Source organism: Monodelphis domestica, chromosome 6 (genome assembly GCF_027887165.1).
Source record: "Monodelphis domestica isolate mMonDom1 chromosome 6, mMonDom1.pri, whole genome shotgun sequence".
In the NCBI taxonomy this organism is placed as follows: domain Eukaryota; kingdom Metazoa; phylum Chordata; class Mammalia; order Didelphimorphia; family Didelphidae; genus Monodelphis; species Monodelphis domestica.
The window spans coordinates 199,519,066-199,542,142 of record NC_077232.1 but is presented as its reverse complement, the minus strand read 5'-3'; the positions used below and the strand labels follow the sequence as shown (position 1 = coordinate 199,542,142).

The following is a 23,077-nucleotide window of genomic DNA, read 5'->3' as shown; positions in this document are numbered from 1 at the left end:
GGAAGGTTATTGATCTTAAACCCAAAACTAATTCCCTTAAAACTATCTTAATAGCTAACTTATCTATGCTAAATAAATTGTTTCCCCAAACACAAGCTCACAAAATAGAGACTAGTATATGAGTCAAGATCCCAGAAGAAATGTCTAAAGTAGGTCCCGCAGAAAAGTGATTCTTCTGTGGTCTTCTGCCCAGCTGCCAGCAGCCAGTCCAAGGAGGTTTTTCTCACTCAAGTTGGTAACTTCCAAAGGGCCAGAAACCTGGTAGACAGATGGAAAATCTCCAATCTCCTCCAAAAGCTTCTTCCAGGAGACTGTTTACAGTTGGGATCATAAAATCTTCACTCAGGATCTTGACTCAGTCTCCCATGTGACCTTCCGTTACTGTCCCTGTCATTCAAATAGAAGTTCATATTGCAAAATTCCTTTTGCAATCTTCCTTTGCTTACTACAAAACTCATTAATTAGATCAAATAACCACTCAGAGGTTAGTTGTCCACTGAAGAAATCCCTCTACCAGTGAAACTTCCTGTAGTTTGACCCAAGAAGTCTAGGTTTTATATTTACATATATAAATATGTATGAAATCAACAAGGTTCTAGAAATTTCCAAGAACTTATTTCAAACTTTAAAAGTATGTTAATATAATGAATCAAGAAAAATGTCTATGTATCAGAAATTGAAAATAATTTAATAATATGTGTACTTGTGTAACAAATAAGAAATTATTATTTTTAAGAATTCATGGTCAGATAAAATTGTTATAATTGTAATTTTTTTAATTTAAAAGCATATAATTATAAAAACCATGAATAATTACATTTAGCCATGTTATAAAATCCATTTTTAATACCTTGTTGTATGAGTTAGTAATATAAGGTAGACTATTAATTTTTATTACCAGCTAGTAGCTAAATAAATCTAATCAATTCATTTGATTTTTAAGATCTTTTAGTTTTACTTTTTTTTCCCCACAATTTTAGGGCTTTAATGTTTTGCTTCTGTACATGATTCTGAATAAAGCCTGGTTATTGAGTGATATTGACAATTGTATTTCCAAATCCTTTCAGGATTTCAGCTACTATGGCTTCTTTTATTAAAATATGGTTTCTCTTGATATTTATTTTGTTTTCCATATGTGGGGGAAAATAAAAGCATTTTGGGGGAAAAGATTATTAAAATTACTATGTAGTAGAAAAAATGTCATAACCTGAGACCTCATGCAAATTTCTTAAAAGAAACAAATTTTAAGACTAAATTTTCTCAGGGCATCAAAGGATCAGAAGTTAACCTCACTTACTGGTCATGTAAGTAAAACATAGCCAAAAAGAGACCAAGGGGCCTCTGATGCCAGACTGTTAAAGTACAGTAGCCAACGCAGTATGCTTAGGTGAATCAGCTCAGTGTTCTTCATGCATAGACTAATTGAATATGCTTCTCTTCTGTGGTTAAGTAAATCTCCTTTTATTAGCTGTTGAATGATTTATGAGTGATTCATTTTGTTCCAATATTGAACATAAACTTCAAAGAGACTGGGCTAGGTCAGGCCCATCCCAGAACACAAGCCTACTAATTGAGTTCTTCCCATATTGAAGCCACAAGAAGCCCTGTCTGCTAGTCCATCTTGTGTAAGAAAATCTTCATTTATACTTAGCCAAGTTATTTCAACACTCTTGGCCTCAGTTTCCTAGTTTATAAGATAAAAATTTAAACCAAAGGGGACTAGCTGGTCAAAACCAATTGATCTTACTTATTAAATACATATGTTCCTTAATATAACAGCAAAGAATAAAGAATGAGAGTTGAAAAACAAATAAAAATTGAAAATCACTTGATTTTTTTACATACAAAAAATATTACTTCCCCTTAATCAGGGGAAATGGGGTTAATCAGTGATTTGCAATTCAATTGGATTTTGTTTTATTATAGAGAATTAAATTATGTATTTTTTCACTACAATTTTTGAAAGTTCTTATAATAAAAATCACTCATCTCAGATTCAGGAACATTTCCATTCCTATAGCCTTGATCTAGTAAAAGTGTTTGCTTTGTAATTTTTGTTAATCTATTATTAATAAGAAATTGGCCAAGGCATACTTTCTTGACCTATTAGTGTTAATTAGATGTGTTAGACAATCTGTTTTCACTTAAGGAGCTTGGTGAATAAAATCAATCCTCACTTTTCAGTTAATACAAAATGTGAACAGAAAAGTACAAGTATGTTTTTGTTTAGAAAGAGGTAAAGAATAAGTCAAAAGCAAAAATGTGTTTGTTAAGAATTTCTAATGACTTCGGAGTAAATGGCAATGAAATATATGATAAAAAAAATCAATAAAGGAGTCCAGTACACTGGAGAAGCATTTGGTTTCTTATGCTATACAAAAGTCAGGAGAGCCAGGCTTTTGTGGTTTCATGTGAATGGTAGGAATATGCATGCAAAATGCATTTGAAAGAAATATTAATTTGACCATTTAAAGCTTCAGAAAAACATATCCTGCATAACTATTTTCAGTGACCATATTGTGTCAAAAAGCCAATGCATCTTTAAAAAAATGTGTGTGTGTGTGTGTGTGTGTGTGTGTGTGTGTGTGCTTACCCAGTAGCCATAGACATATTTTCACATTTTGGCATGCAGAAATCTTAAGTATTTTGTTACATGCAGTGCTCTGAGAACAGCTACATGCTGGGGGCACTTCTTGTAAACACCAGAGTAGCTGTTTAGAATACTTAATCCCATTTTCCAAGCCCAACTGTGTTATGGCATATAAATAGCACAACCATTTTTCTTTTGTTTTAGAGTAAATCTTTAAGGACTGAAAAGCCTATTTTCTTAAACTTTGAATTATTTTTACAACTTGGAAATTCCTCAAAATTTTATTGTAATTTAACATAGAATAATATTGTCATTGATAAGCAACAGAATATTCTCCATGGGATATCACCTGCCTTCCATCTGCCAATGGTCCTATGTTGTCGGTACATATTTGTAGTTAAAATTGTAGACAGAATGTGATGCGGAGTTTGGAGCCCCTGGTCTTTGAATTCAGCTCCTTATTAAACATGATCTATCTTTGTAACCATTTAAAATCACAGGCAAGTTATAAGATCTTTCAAATTTCTTCAGCTGTAAAATAGAGGAAATACATGTGATACCTAGGTCACAGTGTTATTGGAAGGAGAGAACATATTATAAATGTGAATTTTTGATGTACTGTGGCAAATTATACTGTCATTACATTTTATCTAATTATTATGTTGAATTAATAAACCTGGATTTCTGAATGTTATAAAGGGATGATCCTATGGATTTAGATCATACATTTGGTTACAAGGGGGTGTCAATTTCCTGAATTATAAAATGTTATGTTTTATTATTTTAATGATTACTCACTAATGCATCATTATTTAATCTTCCCTTTTCATTATGTGCTATTCCTGTACACATTCTCCCATTGATCCTTCATGTAGACAAAACTATTAGACCAGAGGATTTCCTCTAAATCCTTTTAAATTTTGTGGATATAATTGGAGTGCTTTTTCTATCCATTTGTCACGCCTTACTCTCCTGACATGAGGAGCCCTCCTCCTTTTCTGATGATACAGCTCTTGGATGAGATTCCTTACACTATTTGCTTCTTGGCTTTAGAAAACAAATTCATATTAAATTTGCTAAAGTCCATCTTATATTTGGCGAATGCCATTATGTAGAAAAATATCCCTAGATTTGAAAATAAGTAAAACTTATATCTTGAAGATATACTAATTTTTTTGATGATAGATGAATCTCTAAACCAGGGATCTTTAAATTTTTTTTTTTGTGAAGTAGATCCAGTGTTCATTTCCCCAAAAGACAAATCATCCCCAGGGCAGGGGAAATTTTAATTTCAGAATGAATAAGAAGAAATAATGAATAAGAAGAAAGAAAAAAATATATAATAACTTGGGTGAAAACATGGACAAATACATGTATTTATTTTGTAGAATCTAGGGGAAACTATAGTTAGATAACAGAGCAGAGAAGTCACCTCTCTCTCAAATCCTGGTTAAGAGGGCTAGCAGGTAAAATTTTGAGATGTACCCATCTATTGATGCCAATTCATTGATTAGAGATAACTTTTTTTTTTAAACCAAACAAAATATCTTTTATTTTCTTTTAATTTTTTGTAGCTGTGCAGGATCTATAACCTCTACCAGTAATATATTGAAGACTGTGTATTGATTACTTCCCCACCCCCAAACAATTATCTCTAGATTAGTAGCCTTTGATCTCTCATTTTTCCAGCTTCACACTTTACACATAGCAGAGAACATTCTATCCTCTCAACTTTCTATCTAAATCAAGAAACTTCAGCCATATTGGCATGCTGTCTGTCTCCAAAGAAACACTCTTCATTGTAGTGGCCTAAGAAACGATTTTGGCATCTGTGCAAAAATAAAAATTTCCAGAGTTTATCTTTGCTCTTTTTCCTCCTCTCTTTGTGCTGCTTCTCTCACTATTATTACAGATAAATTTTGAAACGGTATCTGTTTGTTGGTAAGAAGGGTCAGCTGGCCAAACTTTGTTTAAGCTGAGAAGGTCAGTGAGGCCTGCAAACAATAAGGCCTTCTCCAGGGATAGGGACTGACACAACTGTGGAGGCAGTAGGGAAAACAAAACCTTTATTTATTAAGGTGTATGTAAGGATTTAAAAGGTTGAAGGAATATAAGGATAGAAGTCCCTAAGTCTAAAAAGGGGACTAACTCAAACACACCCAATGCAAGGCCTCTCACAAGAACCACTTCTGTCTGGTTAAAACTAGACCTGCTGCTTCTTCTTATCACTACCATAACCTAATTTCTGGCTGTCTAGCCCAATTTCTAATCATTACCATTTTTATATATTATAAGTTACTGCCTCCTTGTAGTTGTTCAGTTCAATTCTCCAACTTCCAGTCAGTCAGGGTGTTTCGGCCTAGTGGCTTCTGGCCTGGAAGGCCTAGGCTAGTCTGCTCCACTCTGACCACAGAGGAACAAAACCCAGATTTCTTCCTCTAACTGTTGATCTTCCTTTCACAGCTCTTCCCAAAACTTCCAACTTTCTCTTCTTTCCAAAACTGTCGCTCTGATTCAAGGAATTCCCAAGAGCCAAAGTTTTAGCCTCTTCTCTGGGCAGCGAACACCAACAGAGGGGACAGTTGGGCTTAACAGAACTTCCAACTCCTCAGGTCACTCAGAATTCCTAAGCAAGACCTTAGCTCACGGTTCCCCCCAAGGCAGGCTGATAGTCTGACAGGATTCACACTCCTGTCACTAACTTACCAAAACCGGATATCTATTTTACTGCTACTACTATGATAGGGTTGATATGCCAAATATGTAAGAGAATAATAAAAAAATACTGAGTCACTTATATTCATTCAATACACACCATTGATTAGATTATACCCTTGGATCATGCAAAAGATTATTTTAAAGCCTTTGTAAATTATGTTTTAAAGATCATGAAAAACAGGGAAAATACCACAAAATTGGAAAGAAGCAAAATGTCCACATTTTTTTAAGAGGGGGGGGAAAAAACCATCAGATTCTGCAAACTAAACGTCATTGAATTTGAGTTGAAAGGATCATTATATCCTTTAGCTGGGAAATAGCTAGAAAGAGAAGTGATTTCAAAACCCCAGCCAGGCTTCTGTACCAAATTATTCCAAACTAAACTCATTCCTTTTTTGATGATTACTGAACTAAGTAAACTGATAGTTAAGAGAAATTCTGTGGATATAGTTTATTTAGATTTTAGTAAAGTCTTTGACAGAGCATATCATATAATTTTTCTGGTAAAGATAAAGAGATATGGATCAGAAACAATATAATATTATGGGTTTAATATTGCTCAAATGGCCATAGTTGTTAATGGTCCAGGGTTGGTGTTCTAGGAGGTAGATATTGGAATATGCAAGGGATTTTTCTTGTCCTTGTAGTATTTAATATTTTTCTCATTGTCTTTGATTAAAAGAAAAACAATAATTCATCAGATTTTCAGATGACTCAAAGCTAGGAAGAATAACCAGCATACCAGATAATAATCCAGATAAAAAGATTTTAATAGGCTAAAACATTGGAAGACACTAACAAAATGAATTAGTATAAAGTCTTATACTTGAGTACATAAAGATAAATCAAATCCATGAGCATAATATTGGGGAGACACAGATATTGACAGTAGTTTTGAAAGTGTATCTTGGGATTTTAATAGACTCCAAGTTCAATATTTATTAGCAGTGTGATGTAACAATCAAAAGAACTTGTGCCAATTTATTAGGAGAGACAGAGATTTCAGGGGCATCTGGAATATTGTTTTCATTTTTGAGTATTGCATTTTAAGAAAGACCTTGGTAAACTGGAAAGTAGAGGAAAGCAATTAATATGGTGAAATATGTTGAGTTCAAAATGTAAAAGGCATTGGTTGAAGGAATTGGGCATGTGTAACCTGAAAAAAAAGATAGGGAAGGGGAGCATAATGATTGTCTTTAAGACTTTAAATATTAAAATTTTTTACTTATCTAAACATCCTTTTCTTTTTAATTTTTGTGTTCCAAATTCTCTCCTTCCTTCCTATCTCTGCCCCAACCAGCAATATGACAACAATTATACCTGTGAAATCATGAAAAATGTTTCTGTATTATCTGTATTTAAAAAAAAAAAACAAGAAAAAAGAGAGTGAGAAAATTTTGTTTCATTTTACACTCAGTTCGTTTTTTCATCATGAGACCTTTGGAATTTTCTCATGATTTCATTGGTCAGAGTAGCCAGTCTTTTCACAGTAATTATCATTATTACCACATTGCCATTACTACGCACAAAGATGTACCAGTTCCCCACTTTGCATCAGTTCCTATAGATCTTTTGAAGTCCTTTTTTTTTGCTGAAACCATCCCCTTCATCATTTTTATGCCACACTAGAATTCCATTATAATTATATGCCACAACTTGTCCTTTCACTTCTCAATTAATGAGCATCCCATCAATTTCTAATACTTTGCCACAAAATAGCTGCTATAATTATATACTAGTTAATTATTAAACTACCTTAAAGCTTTGATCAGTAAAAGAGACTAGACATCATATTTCAAGAAATTATCAAGAAAAACTGTTCTTAGAACTAGAGGGTCAAATAAAACAACTTTTTTTATAATAAATATTTATGTATACATAAATCCTTTTCCCTTAATTTCTTTGAGATACAGACATGGTAATAGTATTGCTGGATCAAAAAGTATGCACAGTTTTATAGCTCTTGGGGCTACAGAATGTTTGGACCAGTTCACTACTCCACCAACAATTCATTAGAGTATCTATTTTTCCCTCATCACCTCCAACATTTGTCATTTATGATGGGTCTGAAGTGGTGTCTCAGACTTGTTTTAATTTTCTTTTCTCTAATGAATAGTGATTTAGACATATTTTTCCTGATTGTCTCTTTTAATTAGGCCTATTTATTCATTTTCTTTGTCAGAGTTAATAATTTCTTCCCTTCCCTATTTTACTTCAGCTGGAGCATATTAGATTCTGCTACAACCCTTTATTTTAACTCTCTATGTATCTTTCTATTTCAAGTGTGTCTCTTGTAAACACCTTATTGTTGGATTCTGGTTTCCAAACTATTCTGCTCTCTGTTTCTGTTTTATGGATGAGCTCATGTCATTCATATTCACTGTTAAGATTATTACCTGTATTTTTCCCTTGACCCCATCTTCATATGTTATCTCTCTCTCTTTTTCTGTCCTTCATCAAAATACTATTTAGCTTCTAATGATTGCCTCCCCTAATCTCTCCACTCTTTTATCATCCTTTCCCTTTTCTCTCATTCCCTTTCACTCTTATTTCCTTTTTTCCTTATTGGATACATTACATTTTAATCTACAACTGAGTGTTTGTGTGTATGTGTATGTATATATATATATACATATATATATACCTTTGAACTATAATGTGAACAGTTTACTTATACTTCGATACAAAAATTGTAAATTACTTGCACTAAACTAATTAAACTAATAGTTAAAAGAAATTCCGTGGATATATTTTATGTGTGCAAATAGTAAATAAATTAGAACATTTCCCTTATTCTGGTTCTCTCTTCCCCCTTCTCCCAGAGTGCCATTTATTTCTTACCTTTTCATTTATTTTGGAGTTCATTCCAATATAATCTATTCACCACCAAATACTTTGGTTTTTAACTGCCCTAAATAATAATAAAATTCCTAGGAGCTTTATATATTATCTTTCCATATAAGAATAATAGTTTAACTTTATTTAAGTCCCATATGATTATTCTTTTATGTTCACCTTTTTATTATTTCCTTGAGTCTTATGTTTGAATGTCAAATTTTCTTTTCAGTTCTCGTATTTTTATCAGGAATGTTTTAAAACCCACTATTCAATAAATTTCTGTTTTTTTCCTCTGAAAGATTACACTCAGTTTGATTGGGTAGATGATTCTTGGTTGTAGGCCTACCTCCTTTGCCTTCCAGAATGTCACATCCCCAGCCCCCTCACTCCTTTAATGGGGAAACTGCTAAATCTCCTGTGATCTGTGAATTTTAAAATCTCCAAATTCACAGATCCCTAGCTGGGGCCCCATAATATTTTTTTTCCTGTTCACTTGATGAATTTTATCTTTGACCAGGAACTGTAATTTTACTGTATTGCTGGGAGTTTTTTCTTTTGGGAAATTCTTTCACAAGGTAAACAGTAAATGCTTTCAATTTCTATTTTACTATCTAAATTTAAAATATAAGAGCAGTTTTCCTTGATAATCTCTGAAATATGATGTCTAGTCTCTTTTTATTGATGAAGTCTTTATAGTAGTTTAATAATTACTAAATTATCTCTCCTCAATCTGTTTTCCAGATCTGATTTTTCCCAATGAAATAGTTCGCATTTTCTTTTATAGTTGATTGTTTTGATGTCACTTGATTTTTACATGTCTCATAATCATTCATTTCTACTTGCCCAATTCTAATTTTTAAGAAAATATTTACTTTAGTTAAGTTTTTTGTCTTATGTACCATTAGGGTAACTTTATTTTCTAAGGTATTATATTTTTTTCAGTAACCTTTACCCTCTTATCAAATCTAATTCCTTTTCATAATTTTATCCTTTCAGTCTCATTTTTCCTAACTTTTTCTCTACCACAATTTCTTTAAACTTTTTAAGAATTCTTTTGGGCGTTGGTTCCATTTTTCTTTGAAACTTTATAGATTGCTTCTTCTGAGTTTATGTCTTTGTCTCCCATGCCACATAATAGTTTTTAAAGGTTAAGTTCTTTATTGTCGATATTATGTTTGTCATTCTTCCTGAATATTTCTTGAATGAGGACTTTAGTTTAAAATTGGCTCTGTTCCAGACATGGAGTCACTATGCCAAGAGACGAGCTTTAACATGTTGCTATTTTCATAGCTAGTCCTAGGGGTTTACATGTTTTTGGTGCTTCCAAGCTGTTCTGATCCTGGATATGGCAATCACTTTCTTGGTCTACACTCAGCATGGCCCTCTAGTTTCCTGCAACTACAAGAGCTCCCCCTTTGCCTGAAACTGCTCTTATCTCCCTCTTGGAACTGTGATGTAGTATAGAGTTGCCCACCTGTGCCAGCTGTATCCTGACCCCCTTACCATATTTAGACTGAGAGTTCCTAGAGCTACATCTGATGTTGCTGTGGCATACATGCTATGGACAGGCGTCTACCCTAGGGTCCAAGATGTCTCCTGACAAATTCTTAAATATTCTTAGATCAGAAACTTGTCTCACCTTGAAATTTTGTTGGCTCTCCTTCAACAAGATTAGATTTGAGGCATTATTTTGAACTTGTTTAAAGGGAAATGTCAAGAAAGGTCAGCTGATTGGCTGCCTCTAATCTACTATCTTGGATCCATTTGTTTTCAAAGGTTTAAAAGGCTGTTATGAGATAGAGAGTATAATGGAGGGTGGTTTGGGGGATGGGATTAGATGTTTAATTATAGGCTACTATCAGAAGGATAACTGTTTTGGGAAGGCCAACTGTAGGCTGAGAGGCTAACAGGTTCAGTCCAGGCAGTGCCTGTCTAGACCACTATATAAGAGGGATGGATGTTGGATTTATTCAACAAGGGAAGGTGAAAAGGGAAGTTTGAATAATCCTAAACTAATGTCAACTACCTAACCCCCCCCCCCCCCAGATCTAAATGTCCTGTTACCAGGAGTCTTCACTGGTTTGAACTACATTGATCCTTACCTATCTGTCCAAGATCCTAGACCCTAATATAAGTAAACCTACACTAACCCAGTCCTCCCCCTTTTTTTTTTTAAACCCTCACCTTCCATCTTGGAGTCAATATTGTGTATTGGCTCCAAGGCAGAAGAGTGGTAAGGGCTAGGCAATGGGGGTCAAGTGACTTGCCCAGGGTCACACAGCTGGGAAGTATCTGAGGCCAGATTTGAACCTAGGACCTCCCATCTCTAGGCCTGTCTCTCAATCTACTGAGCTACCCAGCTGCCCCGGCCTCAGTCCTCCCTTTTGATGGTAATAGGTTTAGTGGATTTTGGCAGTTTGGAAGGACAGGGCTCAGGAAGGGGTCCTAGATCCAGATGGACCTCAGATCTAATCTTACAAACAGATGATTCAGGGTCACACCAGGATGCTCTGTAGATATCAACCAGCCAACAGGGAAGCAGGTAGAATGGAAAAGATAAGGTTGAAACAGCCACCAAGGGAAAGCAGCCAGTCCTTCCTGGTCAAACCAGAGAAAGACCCAGCTCCAACCCCAGCTAACTGTCTTACACTCCCCCCACCCCATATTCTAGAATCTTTTCCCTGCACCTGCATCTCTCTGTAGACCTACCTCATATGCTCAGATCCTCTTTTCCTTACAACAAGGGACAGACTTTTTTCTATTAGGTCCACAGGGAGGAAACCTATGGGAGCAGCTGCTAGAAGATACAAAGATACCATATACATATGTTGGATATGTGGGTATATATAACACCTGACCTAGTTTCAATATTTAGTACTGTGTAATTAGAGTCTTATACCCCTGGAATTCATCTCCCATAATCCCTTTTCTTTCATCCTCACATTGTGTCCTTATGTTTTTATAGATAAAAAGGTTCTGCAACAACACCCTCTCTTTCTCTCTCTCTCCCACTTTTTGAGATCTGGGCAGCTCCTCTTTGCTCAGGCTATCACTTTCCTTTACTTCAAGTTATTACAAATAAATTTTATAAAAATATAATACTTGGGGCATTGTATATTAATTTTTAATCTTATAGTACCATGTGAAGAGACTATTTTGGCAAATTGTGCTAAAAGATAATTTGATTTATATTTTTAAGAATTATTTCATTTGAAACATATTTATTACAAGGTATATGGAATATTTTAGAATGGAAAGATTTTGTATTTGAGCCACCTTTTTAATGAATCGTGTGTAATTATTTTGCTTCTTTTCTTTTGATGATAATTTTGAAATGTACTGTGTACCTATTGATATATATATATAAAACATTGTGAAAAATGTTAAAATATGCTTTGATAAGGCAAATGTAAGACATATGATTTGCTAGCATTTCTATTTCTATTTTACTTCATGAGTGATCACTAATGAAGTTATAAGAACACTGCTTAATTGGTTCAGTTTAGGGATTGATAATGTTATTCAAAAATTATGTTCAGGACATCTCCATTATGTTTCACTATTATCTAAGGGATAGAATTAAAAGCCGAATGATATTAGATCTGTTGGCAGGACCATATCATATCACTAAATTATTTTAGAACTCACACCTCAATTATAATTTGTTTTCACTTTTCAGTCCCACCGGTTATCCGTGTGTATCCAGAGAGCCAGGCCAGAGAACCAGGTGTGACGGCTAGTCTCCGCTGCCATGCAGACGGCATACCCAAACCACAGCTTGGTTGGCTGAAGAATGGAATTGACATTACTCCAAAGCTATCTAAGCAGTTAACTCTTCAAGGTACATTTAGCTCTGTCTATGTGATCCATGAGCTCAAGCACAAACTATTGACATCATGTCCCATTTTGTTGTATTCTTTTGCTACATTGTTTAGATGAGAAAGGATAGAATCAAGGGCAGAAAATAGTGATGGAAAGGTTAGCTTTGAAAAGGACTTCTTTGGAGATATGAAGGGAGGAAGACAAAATAGGGGGGAATAGTACTGAGGTTCTAAGATAGTGAGGAAAGGAGTTGAGGGAGTTTACTTTTATTTATGTGCCCATTTATGAAATAGACAATAGTGCTATAGGAGGTCAGACTTAGATCCTGAGAGATCACAGAGACCTAGAGTATCTAGGAATAGGTTCATGGAGGAATGAAGGCATAAATTGATCCTTGATAAATGAAAATAGAGTATTATCAGCAGGACTATATAGAGTTAATGCATGTTGTCAGTGGACCCAACATACTTTGCATATATTTCAGTACATTGTCCAGTACCCAAACCCCTGTCCTTAATATAATATTTTGTGATTATACAATTCGAGGTCAACTCATTGCATGTGTCTTAGAAATGCTTTGTCCCATTTATGATACTGAAAAAAATCTTCATTTAAAAAAAAAACAATTTTACCAAGTGGTTGGAAAAGATAAGAGTAGTATGTTCAGTAATATTTTGAATTTACCACTGCAATTTACTTCATATATTAGACATATAATCTGAAATAAGCACAAAGATCCAAGAAGAGGGTTAAATAGAAATTCTCCATTCCTGTTATCAGCAAACAGAATAATAGTTGAGCTAACTAACCACTTGAATACTTCTGGAATCATTTGGCATTTTTCCAGTGCACAAACTCAGGAAGGAAAACCATTTAATTAGGATGAGCTAAGAGAACTGTCTGACTGTGTAATCAGAAAGCACTGTACCAAAACTGAAATTGCAGTTTACAAGTTGCATTTCCTTTTTTCTTTCAGCAAATGGCAGTGAAGTTCACATTAGCAATGTGCGCTATGAAGATACAGGAGCATACACCTGTATCGCCAAGAATGAAGCAGGGGTAGATGAAGACATCTCTTCTCTCTTTGTGGAAGATTCTGCTAGAAAGACACGTATGTACAAATATATTAATCCATCAGTAGAAGCCAAATACATTATAAAGTACTATAATAGATATAATGCACAATTATATGTGTGCACTATTTTCAGACTTAAAGTAAATTTTGGTTTATGAAGAAATTTATTAGTGAGATATTTAAAGAATAAGGAGTCTATGCTGTTAAATGCTAGTCTTCTTCATTGATTTTCTTCTTTTTAAACTGTTAAAACCAAATGACTAATTAGTAATTATTAATGAAATGATTACTGAGTATCAAGCACCAGCTTGGCATAGTCAGTGGGGAGTTGATCTCAGACACAGGAAAACCTATGTTTATTTTACCCTTGACCCATTCATGCTATGGAAGTCCAGATAAGTGGTTGAACCTCTTGGTTTTCATGGCAAGTCTTGAAAATTATTATTTGGAAAGAATGTGCCTACATGCATGCTTTGGAAGAGGAAATTCTTCATCTGAGAGTCATCAGAATCTGATAGATGATGGGGCTACAAAGAAAGCAAGAGAAATGGTCCTGACTTCACTAAGCTTTTTTTTTTCTTGTATGAACTTATGTATGGACTTATAGGACCATTGACTCAATATGTAAATCATATGCCATATAAGATGGATATTATCAGTGTAAGATAGCTAACACAGGAAGGAATAACAATAGCATATAAAGCATGAATCAACATAATGAGCACTGAAGAAACCAACCACAGCTTTCTTCATAGTTCTTATGTTTGTTACTAATCTGGTTTCTGTAACATTGTGTTTGGAGAACATTTCCTAAAATTTACTATATTTGGAAAAAATAATGAAACTCCAGGTTTATTTTTGTTTTATACTTTGGTGGATCTTTGTTTTTTTTTTATCATCTAGTACTCCCTTCACTCATAGAGATAGCAACTCTATCCAGTCTAATTCTAGGCATGAATCTCCTTCAACTTGCTGTAGGTCTTCATCTTAGTTCTTTAGTGTTATCCTCCTCATTTTTGATACATTTATCTCACCTTGTTTTCCATTTATACATATTTTAAATTCATTTTGCAGCACTTGTCTCAGTGGAGGTCAATAATGTCCAACCCAAATAGAAATAGGGATCATTAAATTGTATATAAAGATCTCTGAAGGTCACATATTGACTTAGAAGATCACATTAACATGATTTCTGCTCTATTGTGTTTTATTTTGTTGAAATATTTCCCAAATACTTTTTAAACAAGTTCTGGATGCACTCAAGAGTTAGTGGATTTTGATGAACATTTGACATTCCCAATGTAGATCATCTCTGACAATATGCTTATTCTCAACATGAAAGGGACAGACAGAGAATATGAATTTAAGTACTTTCTATGAGTTGGGACAGTGGGCTAAGGATGCAAAAAAAAGCAAACAAGACAATTTCTAACTTCAAGCAGCTTAAATTCTAAGGAAAAGAGATAACGAATAAAAAGTACAGGAAAGAAAAGGGGAAGGAGGAGAAAGAACCCACATGAGACCATGAAGTGGAGACTGAAGCAAATAACAGCACGATATGGACTTAGTTCATAGGCAAGGCAAAATAGCTCACCAGTTAGAACCAGAGAGCACTAAAGATTGCTTCAAAGAAGAATTTTTGCTGTAACCCTTTGGATTGATAGATATTTTTTTCTGAAACTATGGTTTTTCATGATTTTATTCATGTAACATCACTAGTAAGATGAACTGTACTATGAATAATAAATATAGATATTACAATAAAATAATGTTATGGTAATGACATTTTTATCTTGGTTGGAAGTAGTTAGCACATATGCCTTTTTCTCAAATGCTCAAATTGATCCATGATATCATCAATTAAGTAATTCCCTTCAAAGATGTAAATGAAAAACCATACATACCTGCCCGTTTTGTTTGACTCTTGTCCATATCCTCCCAAAAGTTGTCTACCCAATGGATTTCTCCTGATGTTATGAGAGTACCAGTAAAGTACTGTCATTTTCTATGTGTCATCCCTCTTTCCAGGTATGTGACAAATCTGTCTTCTCTTCCTATCATAGGAAGTCTTTTTACTCTTCTTTGTTTTTTGCTTTTGTTGCTCATGTATTACAGATTGACCATGCCCATCATATGTCTTTATTGTCTTCTATAAGATAATCCTTTTTAGTTCTTCAGAGGTTTCTTTGTGTGTGTGTGTGTGTGTATTGGAACTGTTTAATTTAACTATTTAATGTCTTCGTGGGTAGACACCTGAGAAGGAGAATGGAGACTGAGGGAAAATGGATGAAGAGGTGAGAGAAAGAGAGAGAGAGAGGAATAAAGACTCAGAGACAAAGAGTTGAAACACAAGGGATCTAGCATGCTCTGGTGATGCTTCTCAAAGAGAGTGATTTGCGTGTGTGTCCCTTTTGTTGGAGTATTTAGGAATGTGGCTTGGGAGGTAGCTAATGAACATGTGACATGGCATAGGCTTTAACATTGGCTCAATTGACAATCACATAATCAAAGAGGAGGAGCTTAATCAAACATGTGACTTGGTAAGGAATGTGGTCTAACAAGGTGGGAGCTAGGACCCTATGGCACATTATGTCCTTCTCAGGAATTCTTTTGTCCTTTGGATTAAAAATTTGACAATACAATATCAATAAGTAACATGACTATGAGTGTGGTATATGAACACATAAGAAACAATATCATTACACCAATAAAACTTTCAAGATGCTAATATACCTGGTATGCTACAATATGTATATATATATATATATATATATATATATATATATATATATATATATATTTCAACATTATACAAAACATGTGCATAGAATTATATGTTAAGGCTTAACAGCTTATCCCATTGAAGCATACATATTCATTATATCAGATCCTTGTCTATAACTCTTTTTTTGTGGTAGTTAAGACTGTTACATATTGATTTCTTCACAGGTCAAAAATATAATACAAGGTTTTTGTCAACATTTATACATCCCTGTGTTTTAGTAGCCAAGTGTTAGAAAACTGATGCTTATGTTTAAAAATAGATACCAATAGATAACATTCACAACAGAGATCTTCCAATTCAATTTAATTAAACAAATATTTTTGAAGTTTCTACTTGTGGTCATTATGTTTTTGGATAGGAATACAAAAATGAAAAAAGTTACTAAAATAGATTAGAATCTAATGAGATTGGCAGCTAGATAAATCTTCAACCTATAATAGTTATTGCAAAGAAAAGCGCAACAGTGGTCTTATCCAGTGAATATGATGGTTTAAATAAAATTAAATAATAAACCATATATACATATATATAAAAATATATATGTATAGATATAATGCACATATAAGTATATATTCTAGTAGGTATATATACACATACATTTGTGCTTATTCAGTACATTCAATGTTTATTCTACATGGTCTGGCTTAAGTATAAAGTATCTTAAGTTTTTATTGCCTGCTTTTAATTTTACATTTTGAAGACATCAGATTGGTAAATAATTCAGTTAAAATATATTCTTATAGGATACTATTTTAGAGTCACTAAAATAAGGAACATTTTCACAAATTATACTTGTCATATACAAATTTATGGCACTTGCTAAATCACTTATGAGCAAATAATACCAATGACAAAGTTGGGATATTTTTATTTTATTTTAGAAGTAAAGTATTTATAGCATCTTCTAAGATTTAAAGTAGGAACTGTAAACCATTTTCAGTGGTTACTCAAACGACCAAAGCACTTTTCATTTTTATAGTATTTATGTGTATACATGTTTACATTTTATAGATATTTGCATATTTATGTACATTTAGGCACTTGTCTGGGTCTATATCTATATATATAGCAATATGATGTACTACATAGAGAACTATCTTCAAAACCAGGAAGAACAGGGGCTGTCTCATCTTTAAGATATATTAGCTGATATACAGTGAGTAAACCCCTCAAATTCTCCGTACTCTAGGAAGCTTTCAGAATTCTTAGGTCACCAAAAAAGGTGCTGAGCTACACTGAGGGAGTTTCCTCACCTTTACATTGAAATCATAGGTCTGGTTCCTATCTCTATCCTTATACATATTCAGAAATGGTGGAAGGAGAATTTAACTTTTGGTCTTCATGACTTAATGTCTAGCGATTTATAACCCACTCCACTTTGCTTCATCATTTCCTGAGCATTAAAAAATGAGCAAACAAAACAAAACAAAGAATCCCTCTTCTTTTGGCCAATCTTTGGTTTTCTCTGATTAAAATAGATTGTCTAGATTTGAGCATCATCCTATCAGGTTTCCTATATTATTTTGTCTTTAGAGTCTTCTTTTCATACTTGGCTATTTAATTTGGAAACAAAGGAGAGTCTGAGGTGTGGGGAGAAGAATAAGAAAAGGATTGTATTTAAAAGAAGTGGTAAATTGGATTGCTTCATTGGTCTTATAAATTCATTCCATTACAGATGGCAATCAATCTAGGAATTTTTTTAAGTTTTAAAAAAAAATTCACTGTGGTACTTATTAAATCACAGACATTAATCCAGAAGGGACTTCAGAATCTGTTTGATCCAACACCTTCATTTTCATATAAGAGGAAACAGTTCTAGGAAGGCCAAATGATTTGCTTAAGACCATACAGTAAATTTCATAGAGAGAAGATAAACCCAAGTTCTTTGACTCCACAGTAAGTGCTGGCTTTCTTATTTTTCCTTCTTTTCCATAAATTCTCCTGAAAAGATCTGCTTAATGTTCTACTGGCCTTCACATGGGTCCTTTAAACCTTAGAATTCTAGCAATCAACAAAGGAAAAGCCTAGAGCATATAGAAGACATAATGAACAGATTGTGAGATACGATTAATATGAACAGACTAAGGAATTAGCCAATTAGGACATATGTCTTGGGCAGGCACTGCAATTAGACAGCTTAGATCTAGAATTATATAGGAGGAGAGTGTGGGGTAAATCATAGTTAAAAAATCGTACAGAATTTGTAGTCATCCCAGCCTGTGAAGAAGCCACCATTTTAAAAAATAGTATGTTTTCTTTAGTGATGTCATTTGATCTCACAAATCATTGAATGCTATGGTTCTATTATCAGTGGTGTTTTTGTTCTTTTCATTATTAAATATTGTTAATAATACTAGATAGCAATTATATAAAACTTTAAGGTTTATATTTTATATATTATCTTTTTTGATCCTCAACCATTTGAGATACTTTTTTTTTATTTCTAGCATTTAACAGATGAGGAAATTAAGGTACAGAGAGTTTAACTTGACATACAGAGCTAGTAACTATCATCAAAATCATGAGTGATTCAAAAGAGCAATGGAAAGTTATATGATGGATATAAATCAGGTACAGCATATTAATAATAAAAATTACTTTCCTTCAAGGAATATATTATTAGAAGATTGAGGAATAATGTGATGGTCAACCTATTAGCTAGTGTATGCATTTGGAGGTTATGGACATGAGGGAAAACAAATAAATAATCCACTTTGGAGTTAAATGACAGCACAGTTTTATTTAGATATAGCTTTGGTTTAATCATCTAGGTATTATCTGCTTACTAAAGAGCTAAGGAATGCCAGTCACATTTCCACTTATCCTACATTTCACCCCTGACAACTACTATTTAGGGAATAGATTCAGGCAGAGTGTCAAGCAGCTAGAAGGCTTATAGTTTGCTCAAACACCTAATTCTCAAAATTGAAAATGTTGTCTGATGCTGCCAAACTTGGTTGGGAAACTTCCCTTTAGATTTTCTTCCCATGAAACATTTAACTATGGAGAAAGTTTCAGGGAAGCTTACTCCAGCCACATAAAAAAGTTATCTGGCTAAAACTTAATAGTATCCGATATGAGGGTATGGTTAAATAAATGAGAGTAAGATGAAATATTGGTGATCATGTGGCACTTTTTGAAATTAATAAAATAAGACAAAATAAATTACATGAGAATGATTTTAGTGGGCTTAGAAATGTATCCTATTTATTTTAATGTTCCTTTCACCTAGCCTAAGCACTTGAGACATTTTTATTTGTAAAGAAGTTCAATACCTGGATAATAATGACTCTTCTCATCAAGATTAAGTTGAATGAGAAATAGTCCTATTTCCACAGTATGTATCTGTAAGGCACTCAGCATTGCTTTGCTCACATGCTGGTAAGGACCCCAGCAACGGGTACTAGCATCAGAAGTCTGCCATCAGAAGACCTACATAGACTATGTTTTAATTATTAATATATATATATATATATTTTCCTTTTTAACACTTTTCTAGCAGTCAGGAAATAAAAACTTGGTGAAATACATTGTTGTGACATCATAATCATCATCCCCTTGAGAAAAGAAGAAAAAAAAGGGGGAGGGAGGAGAATGAATGTTAATGAAATCTTTAGAGCTAAAATGGTAGATACGTGTTAGTTCATCATATTATCCTTTGACTCAATGTCACTGGAATTATTAGAGTCAAAAAACATTGTTTTAAATTATGCTTCCAAATCTGAGTTCATCAGTGAAGCACTCTAGTGCAGGCAAAGGGAGCAATGACTTTGGAATCAGATGACCACAGTCCAAAGCCTGCCTGTGACACTTACTTTTGTGAACTTAATTGAATCCTTAATGGCCCCAGCGCTCATTGTCCTCATCTAGAAAATGATGGGGTGGCACCAAATGATGTCTAAATTTCCTTCCTGCTCTTGGCCTATGATGCTGATCTCTGAGTGTTTTATAAGCCTGAAATCATTTGCTTGAATCTATGGAATCAGGCAGAGACTCATCCATTTCATGTATAAGGGCTATTTTAGAAGGGGAGAGCGGGGGGCGGGGGGGAGAGACTCTTCATAAAACCCATTTTGAAATATCACTTTTTGCACAAGAAATTTTCATAATAACCTAAAGCACATTTAAAAAATTATAATTAACACAGAAATCTAAATTATCTGACTTACCTGAGCCTGGTAAACAATCTAAAATGTAAATATATGCTTCCCAAACCATTCCAACCATAGCCTCAGATAATAAAGATACCGCCATTGGCTAAAACCTGAGAAACCTAATCCTAAATGCCAGACTTTCAAGTCAGAATGAATAGTGCTGCATTTGTGCTTACTTTGGCACTGGCCCTAGTCTGGAATGTAGAGTAGGAAGTGATCAGAGAAGCATAACATCTCTTCAGAGTTTGAATGCACAAAGTGCTATGCAATCCACAATCAATAACTGCCTAGAGCATCTCATGATGCTGCAGTAATCATAACTCTACAACAGCTTAAGGAGCAAGTGGTTTTATTTCAGGTCCTAGAGAAGCATGGAGAGTCCTGGGAATGGAAGCAGGGGAGAACTGGCATTTAAGTTACCCTGTACATCTCTGAAAAATGGCACAGATGACAGCTATGAGATTTTATAAAGTCATCATTGCAAAGTGCCTTCCTGGAGTTCGGTTTTAATGTCTAGAATGTGAGAGGTTATTAACTCAGAGCTAAAGAGCACTTGGCAGAAACCTCTATCCAGGAACCAGACCACATAAAGTCGCCAACAGCTGTGATAGTGATTCTGCAGAAACTTAGAGCTGGATGAAACAAAATGACCTGGTGATAAACTTAATAATCATAAGCTTTTGTGCTGTCATTCATTTAGAAAGGAGGGAAGAATCATGACAAATGGGGGGGAAAGCATCATGGTTAAAAACATAGAGGTGGTAAAGTTGGAATTTCCATCCTGATAGTGATGATTTCATTAAACAAAAACAGAGTCTCTTAGAGAATTAAAAAGAGAGAGAGGGGGATAACTAGGAAAAAAACATGTTTAAAATTTCATGAACACCCACTGAGTGCTCAATACCAGGCTTTATATTAAATGCTGATCCTTTGAGGAAATGAAACATTTCATGTTGCAATTACCGAGTCTCAGAATATCCATCTACCTGTTTCATGTTTCTCACATTAGAGATGTACCTATTAATGAACCCATCATGTAATTAAAATTTGTTATGGAAATCAATTTCGTTAGTAGACTTAATTGTGCTTAATAAGCAGTTACTATTTCTTGAAGTTTAATTATTTATCATACAGTCCAGGTTTTAGTCTTCTCAATTTGGCCAGTCACATTGCCACATTCCATGAAGTGACTTGTTCTGTAAGTCCTTTTAAATGGTCATCCCCCAAAAGCTGAAAATTATCTGCCTTATGCTTCCTGTGTCTTAAGACTGCACTAAAAAACATAATATGCATTTTCTGCACAATTAATTAGATGTTTTTTCTCACACATTTCATGGGATTCTTTTCTCTCACATAATGTCATCATCTCATCCTCTAACAAGAGGTTATGTGATATGAGTGTTATAGACTTGACAGGCTTACAGCTGTTATAAGCAACCAGTCATCTCCATTGCCTATAATTTGAAATAAGATTAAAAGCTTTTTGACTATGATTTATTACCTAAATTTTCTCTGCAAAGCTTTCTGTATCTTTAATGGAATGTCTTCATCTCATTGCCTATTAAACAATCTCTATTTATCTAATTTATTTTGAAATAATTTATACTGGCACTTTATATTACAGCTAGGCATGCAGGCTAACTAGTGTTATAGTTCATGATAATGGTATGGAGAAAATATCTACTTCAAAAACTATGTGTCTGTGTTCAGAATTTTTCTATTTGAATACTGAAGGACAAATTGGAACTTCTTTGAGATTTAGGGTCAATTAATTGTTTTTTTTTATATGATTACTTTTAAAATAAATGCTAATATCATCATCATTGCTATCATCATATTGTTCTACTGACACCCTCTGAAATAGGAAATAAGTATTGATGATTATAAAGACATCCCGGATATCTGCATGATTAATGGCCAAAGAGAATATGAAATATTACCTTGAGAATCAATTTGTCCCTGGCTAGAGATGGGAAGAATTTAAGCAACAGCCACCATATTATGTTTTTAGGAATTATAGATCTAAAGTATTAGGGAATATTAGATCAATAAATATTATAAGATATATCAGTCATCGTATCATCCAGGTATCTCATTTGTATGTAAAACTGTAATCTGGAGAGATGAAATAGTTTCCTAAAAAACATATGAACGACTATCTAGAGCACAAAACACTTCATGACCCCTATTCTTGGTCTTTGGACTAAAATGCTCACCAAGCCTGACCACATGCAGACAGGTCTGAGGATTACAAGGAAGTGCCATCATTTTTTAGTCACCTCTTAGCCTTTTATTATATTAAACTGGAGTTCATAGCAAAACTCCTCATGTTTACTATCTAAACAATACTCACAAATCCAGACAGCTGTTCAGGCAACAGAATTCTATACCATCCAATTGGTTTCAGAACTCTTCTTTCAGCAAAGCAGATATAAAGTCCCTTTTTCCTCACCTTAGTTCTTTTTCCTCAAACCAGGAATTGAAGTAACCAGGTAGGTTACTGAGAGGTTTCATCTCTCTCAAACTGTAGGTGATAAATTGAGGTCAATATATCAAACCATAGCATAATTCTGCTCTCTTCCAAAGAGCTTCACAGAAAAGGGTGTATCCAATTCTTCAGCAATTTGGCAAATAATTGTCTCTCTTCCAATCAGGGGGCTCCTAGCACAGCAATTAAAGCCTTCCAGTCAGAAGATTTTCCTACTAGCTTCTTGATTGTTCTTGCTGACTTTTTAACTTTCACTGTCCTCAGATCAGATACTTTTGGTGGTCATTGACTCATCTTTCCTTTTTAATGTCAAACTCATGAATTCCATTTTTCTTTCACTTCTCAACTCAACAGTATTTAATCTTCCCAGCATTTCTAAACAATGTTACCAGTTTATCAGTTATAATTCTCTTAAACCAGTTACATGTACACCATTTAAGAGAACTCTCTTCCCTTCATCTAAACCCAATGTCTCCTATTTATTCCATCTGTGAGATGGGACAGGTCACTTAACTTGTCTGGGCTTCAATTTTTTCATCTTTGTAATAATGAGATGATAATAAATTATAATAATTTGCATTTAAACAGTGCTAATTATGAATAAGAT

General features: G+C 34.0%; 1 protein-coding gene and 1 long non-coding RNA gene across 5 annotated transcripts in view; one reads left to right on the top strand and one right to left on the bottom strand.

Moving 5' to 3' along the window:
* Positions 1-23,077, top strand: part of FSTL5 (follistatin like 5) — a 980,329-nt gene that overhangs the window by 819,671 nt on the left and 137,581 nt on the right. For all 4 annotated transcript variants that reach the window (XM_056802833.1, XM_056802834.1, XM_056802836.1 and 1 more), the window contains exons 9-10: positions 11,826-11,987; positions 12,945-13,079. In XM_056802833.1, coding sequence (XP_056658811.1) covers positions 11,826-11,987; positions 12,945-13,079 — 297 coding nt within the window. The remainder of the gene's footprint in view (positions 1-11,825; positions 11,988-12,944; positions 13,080-23,077) is intronic.
* On the bottom strand, positions 2,853-5,193 carry LOC103100677 (uncharacterized). The gene is made up of 2 exons (XR_468720.2): positions 4,867-5,193; positions 2,853-3,121 (listed from the first exon to the last, which is right to left on the bottom strand). It is a non-coding gene; the product is annotated as an uncharacterized LOC103100677 (long non-coding RNA).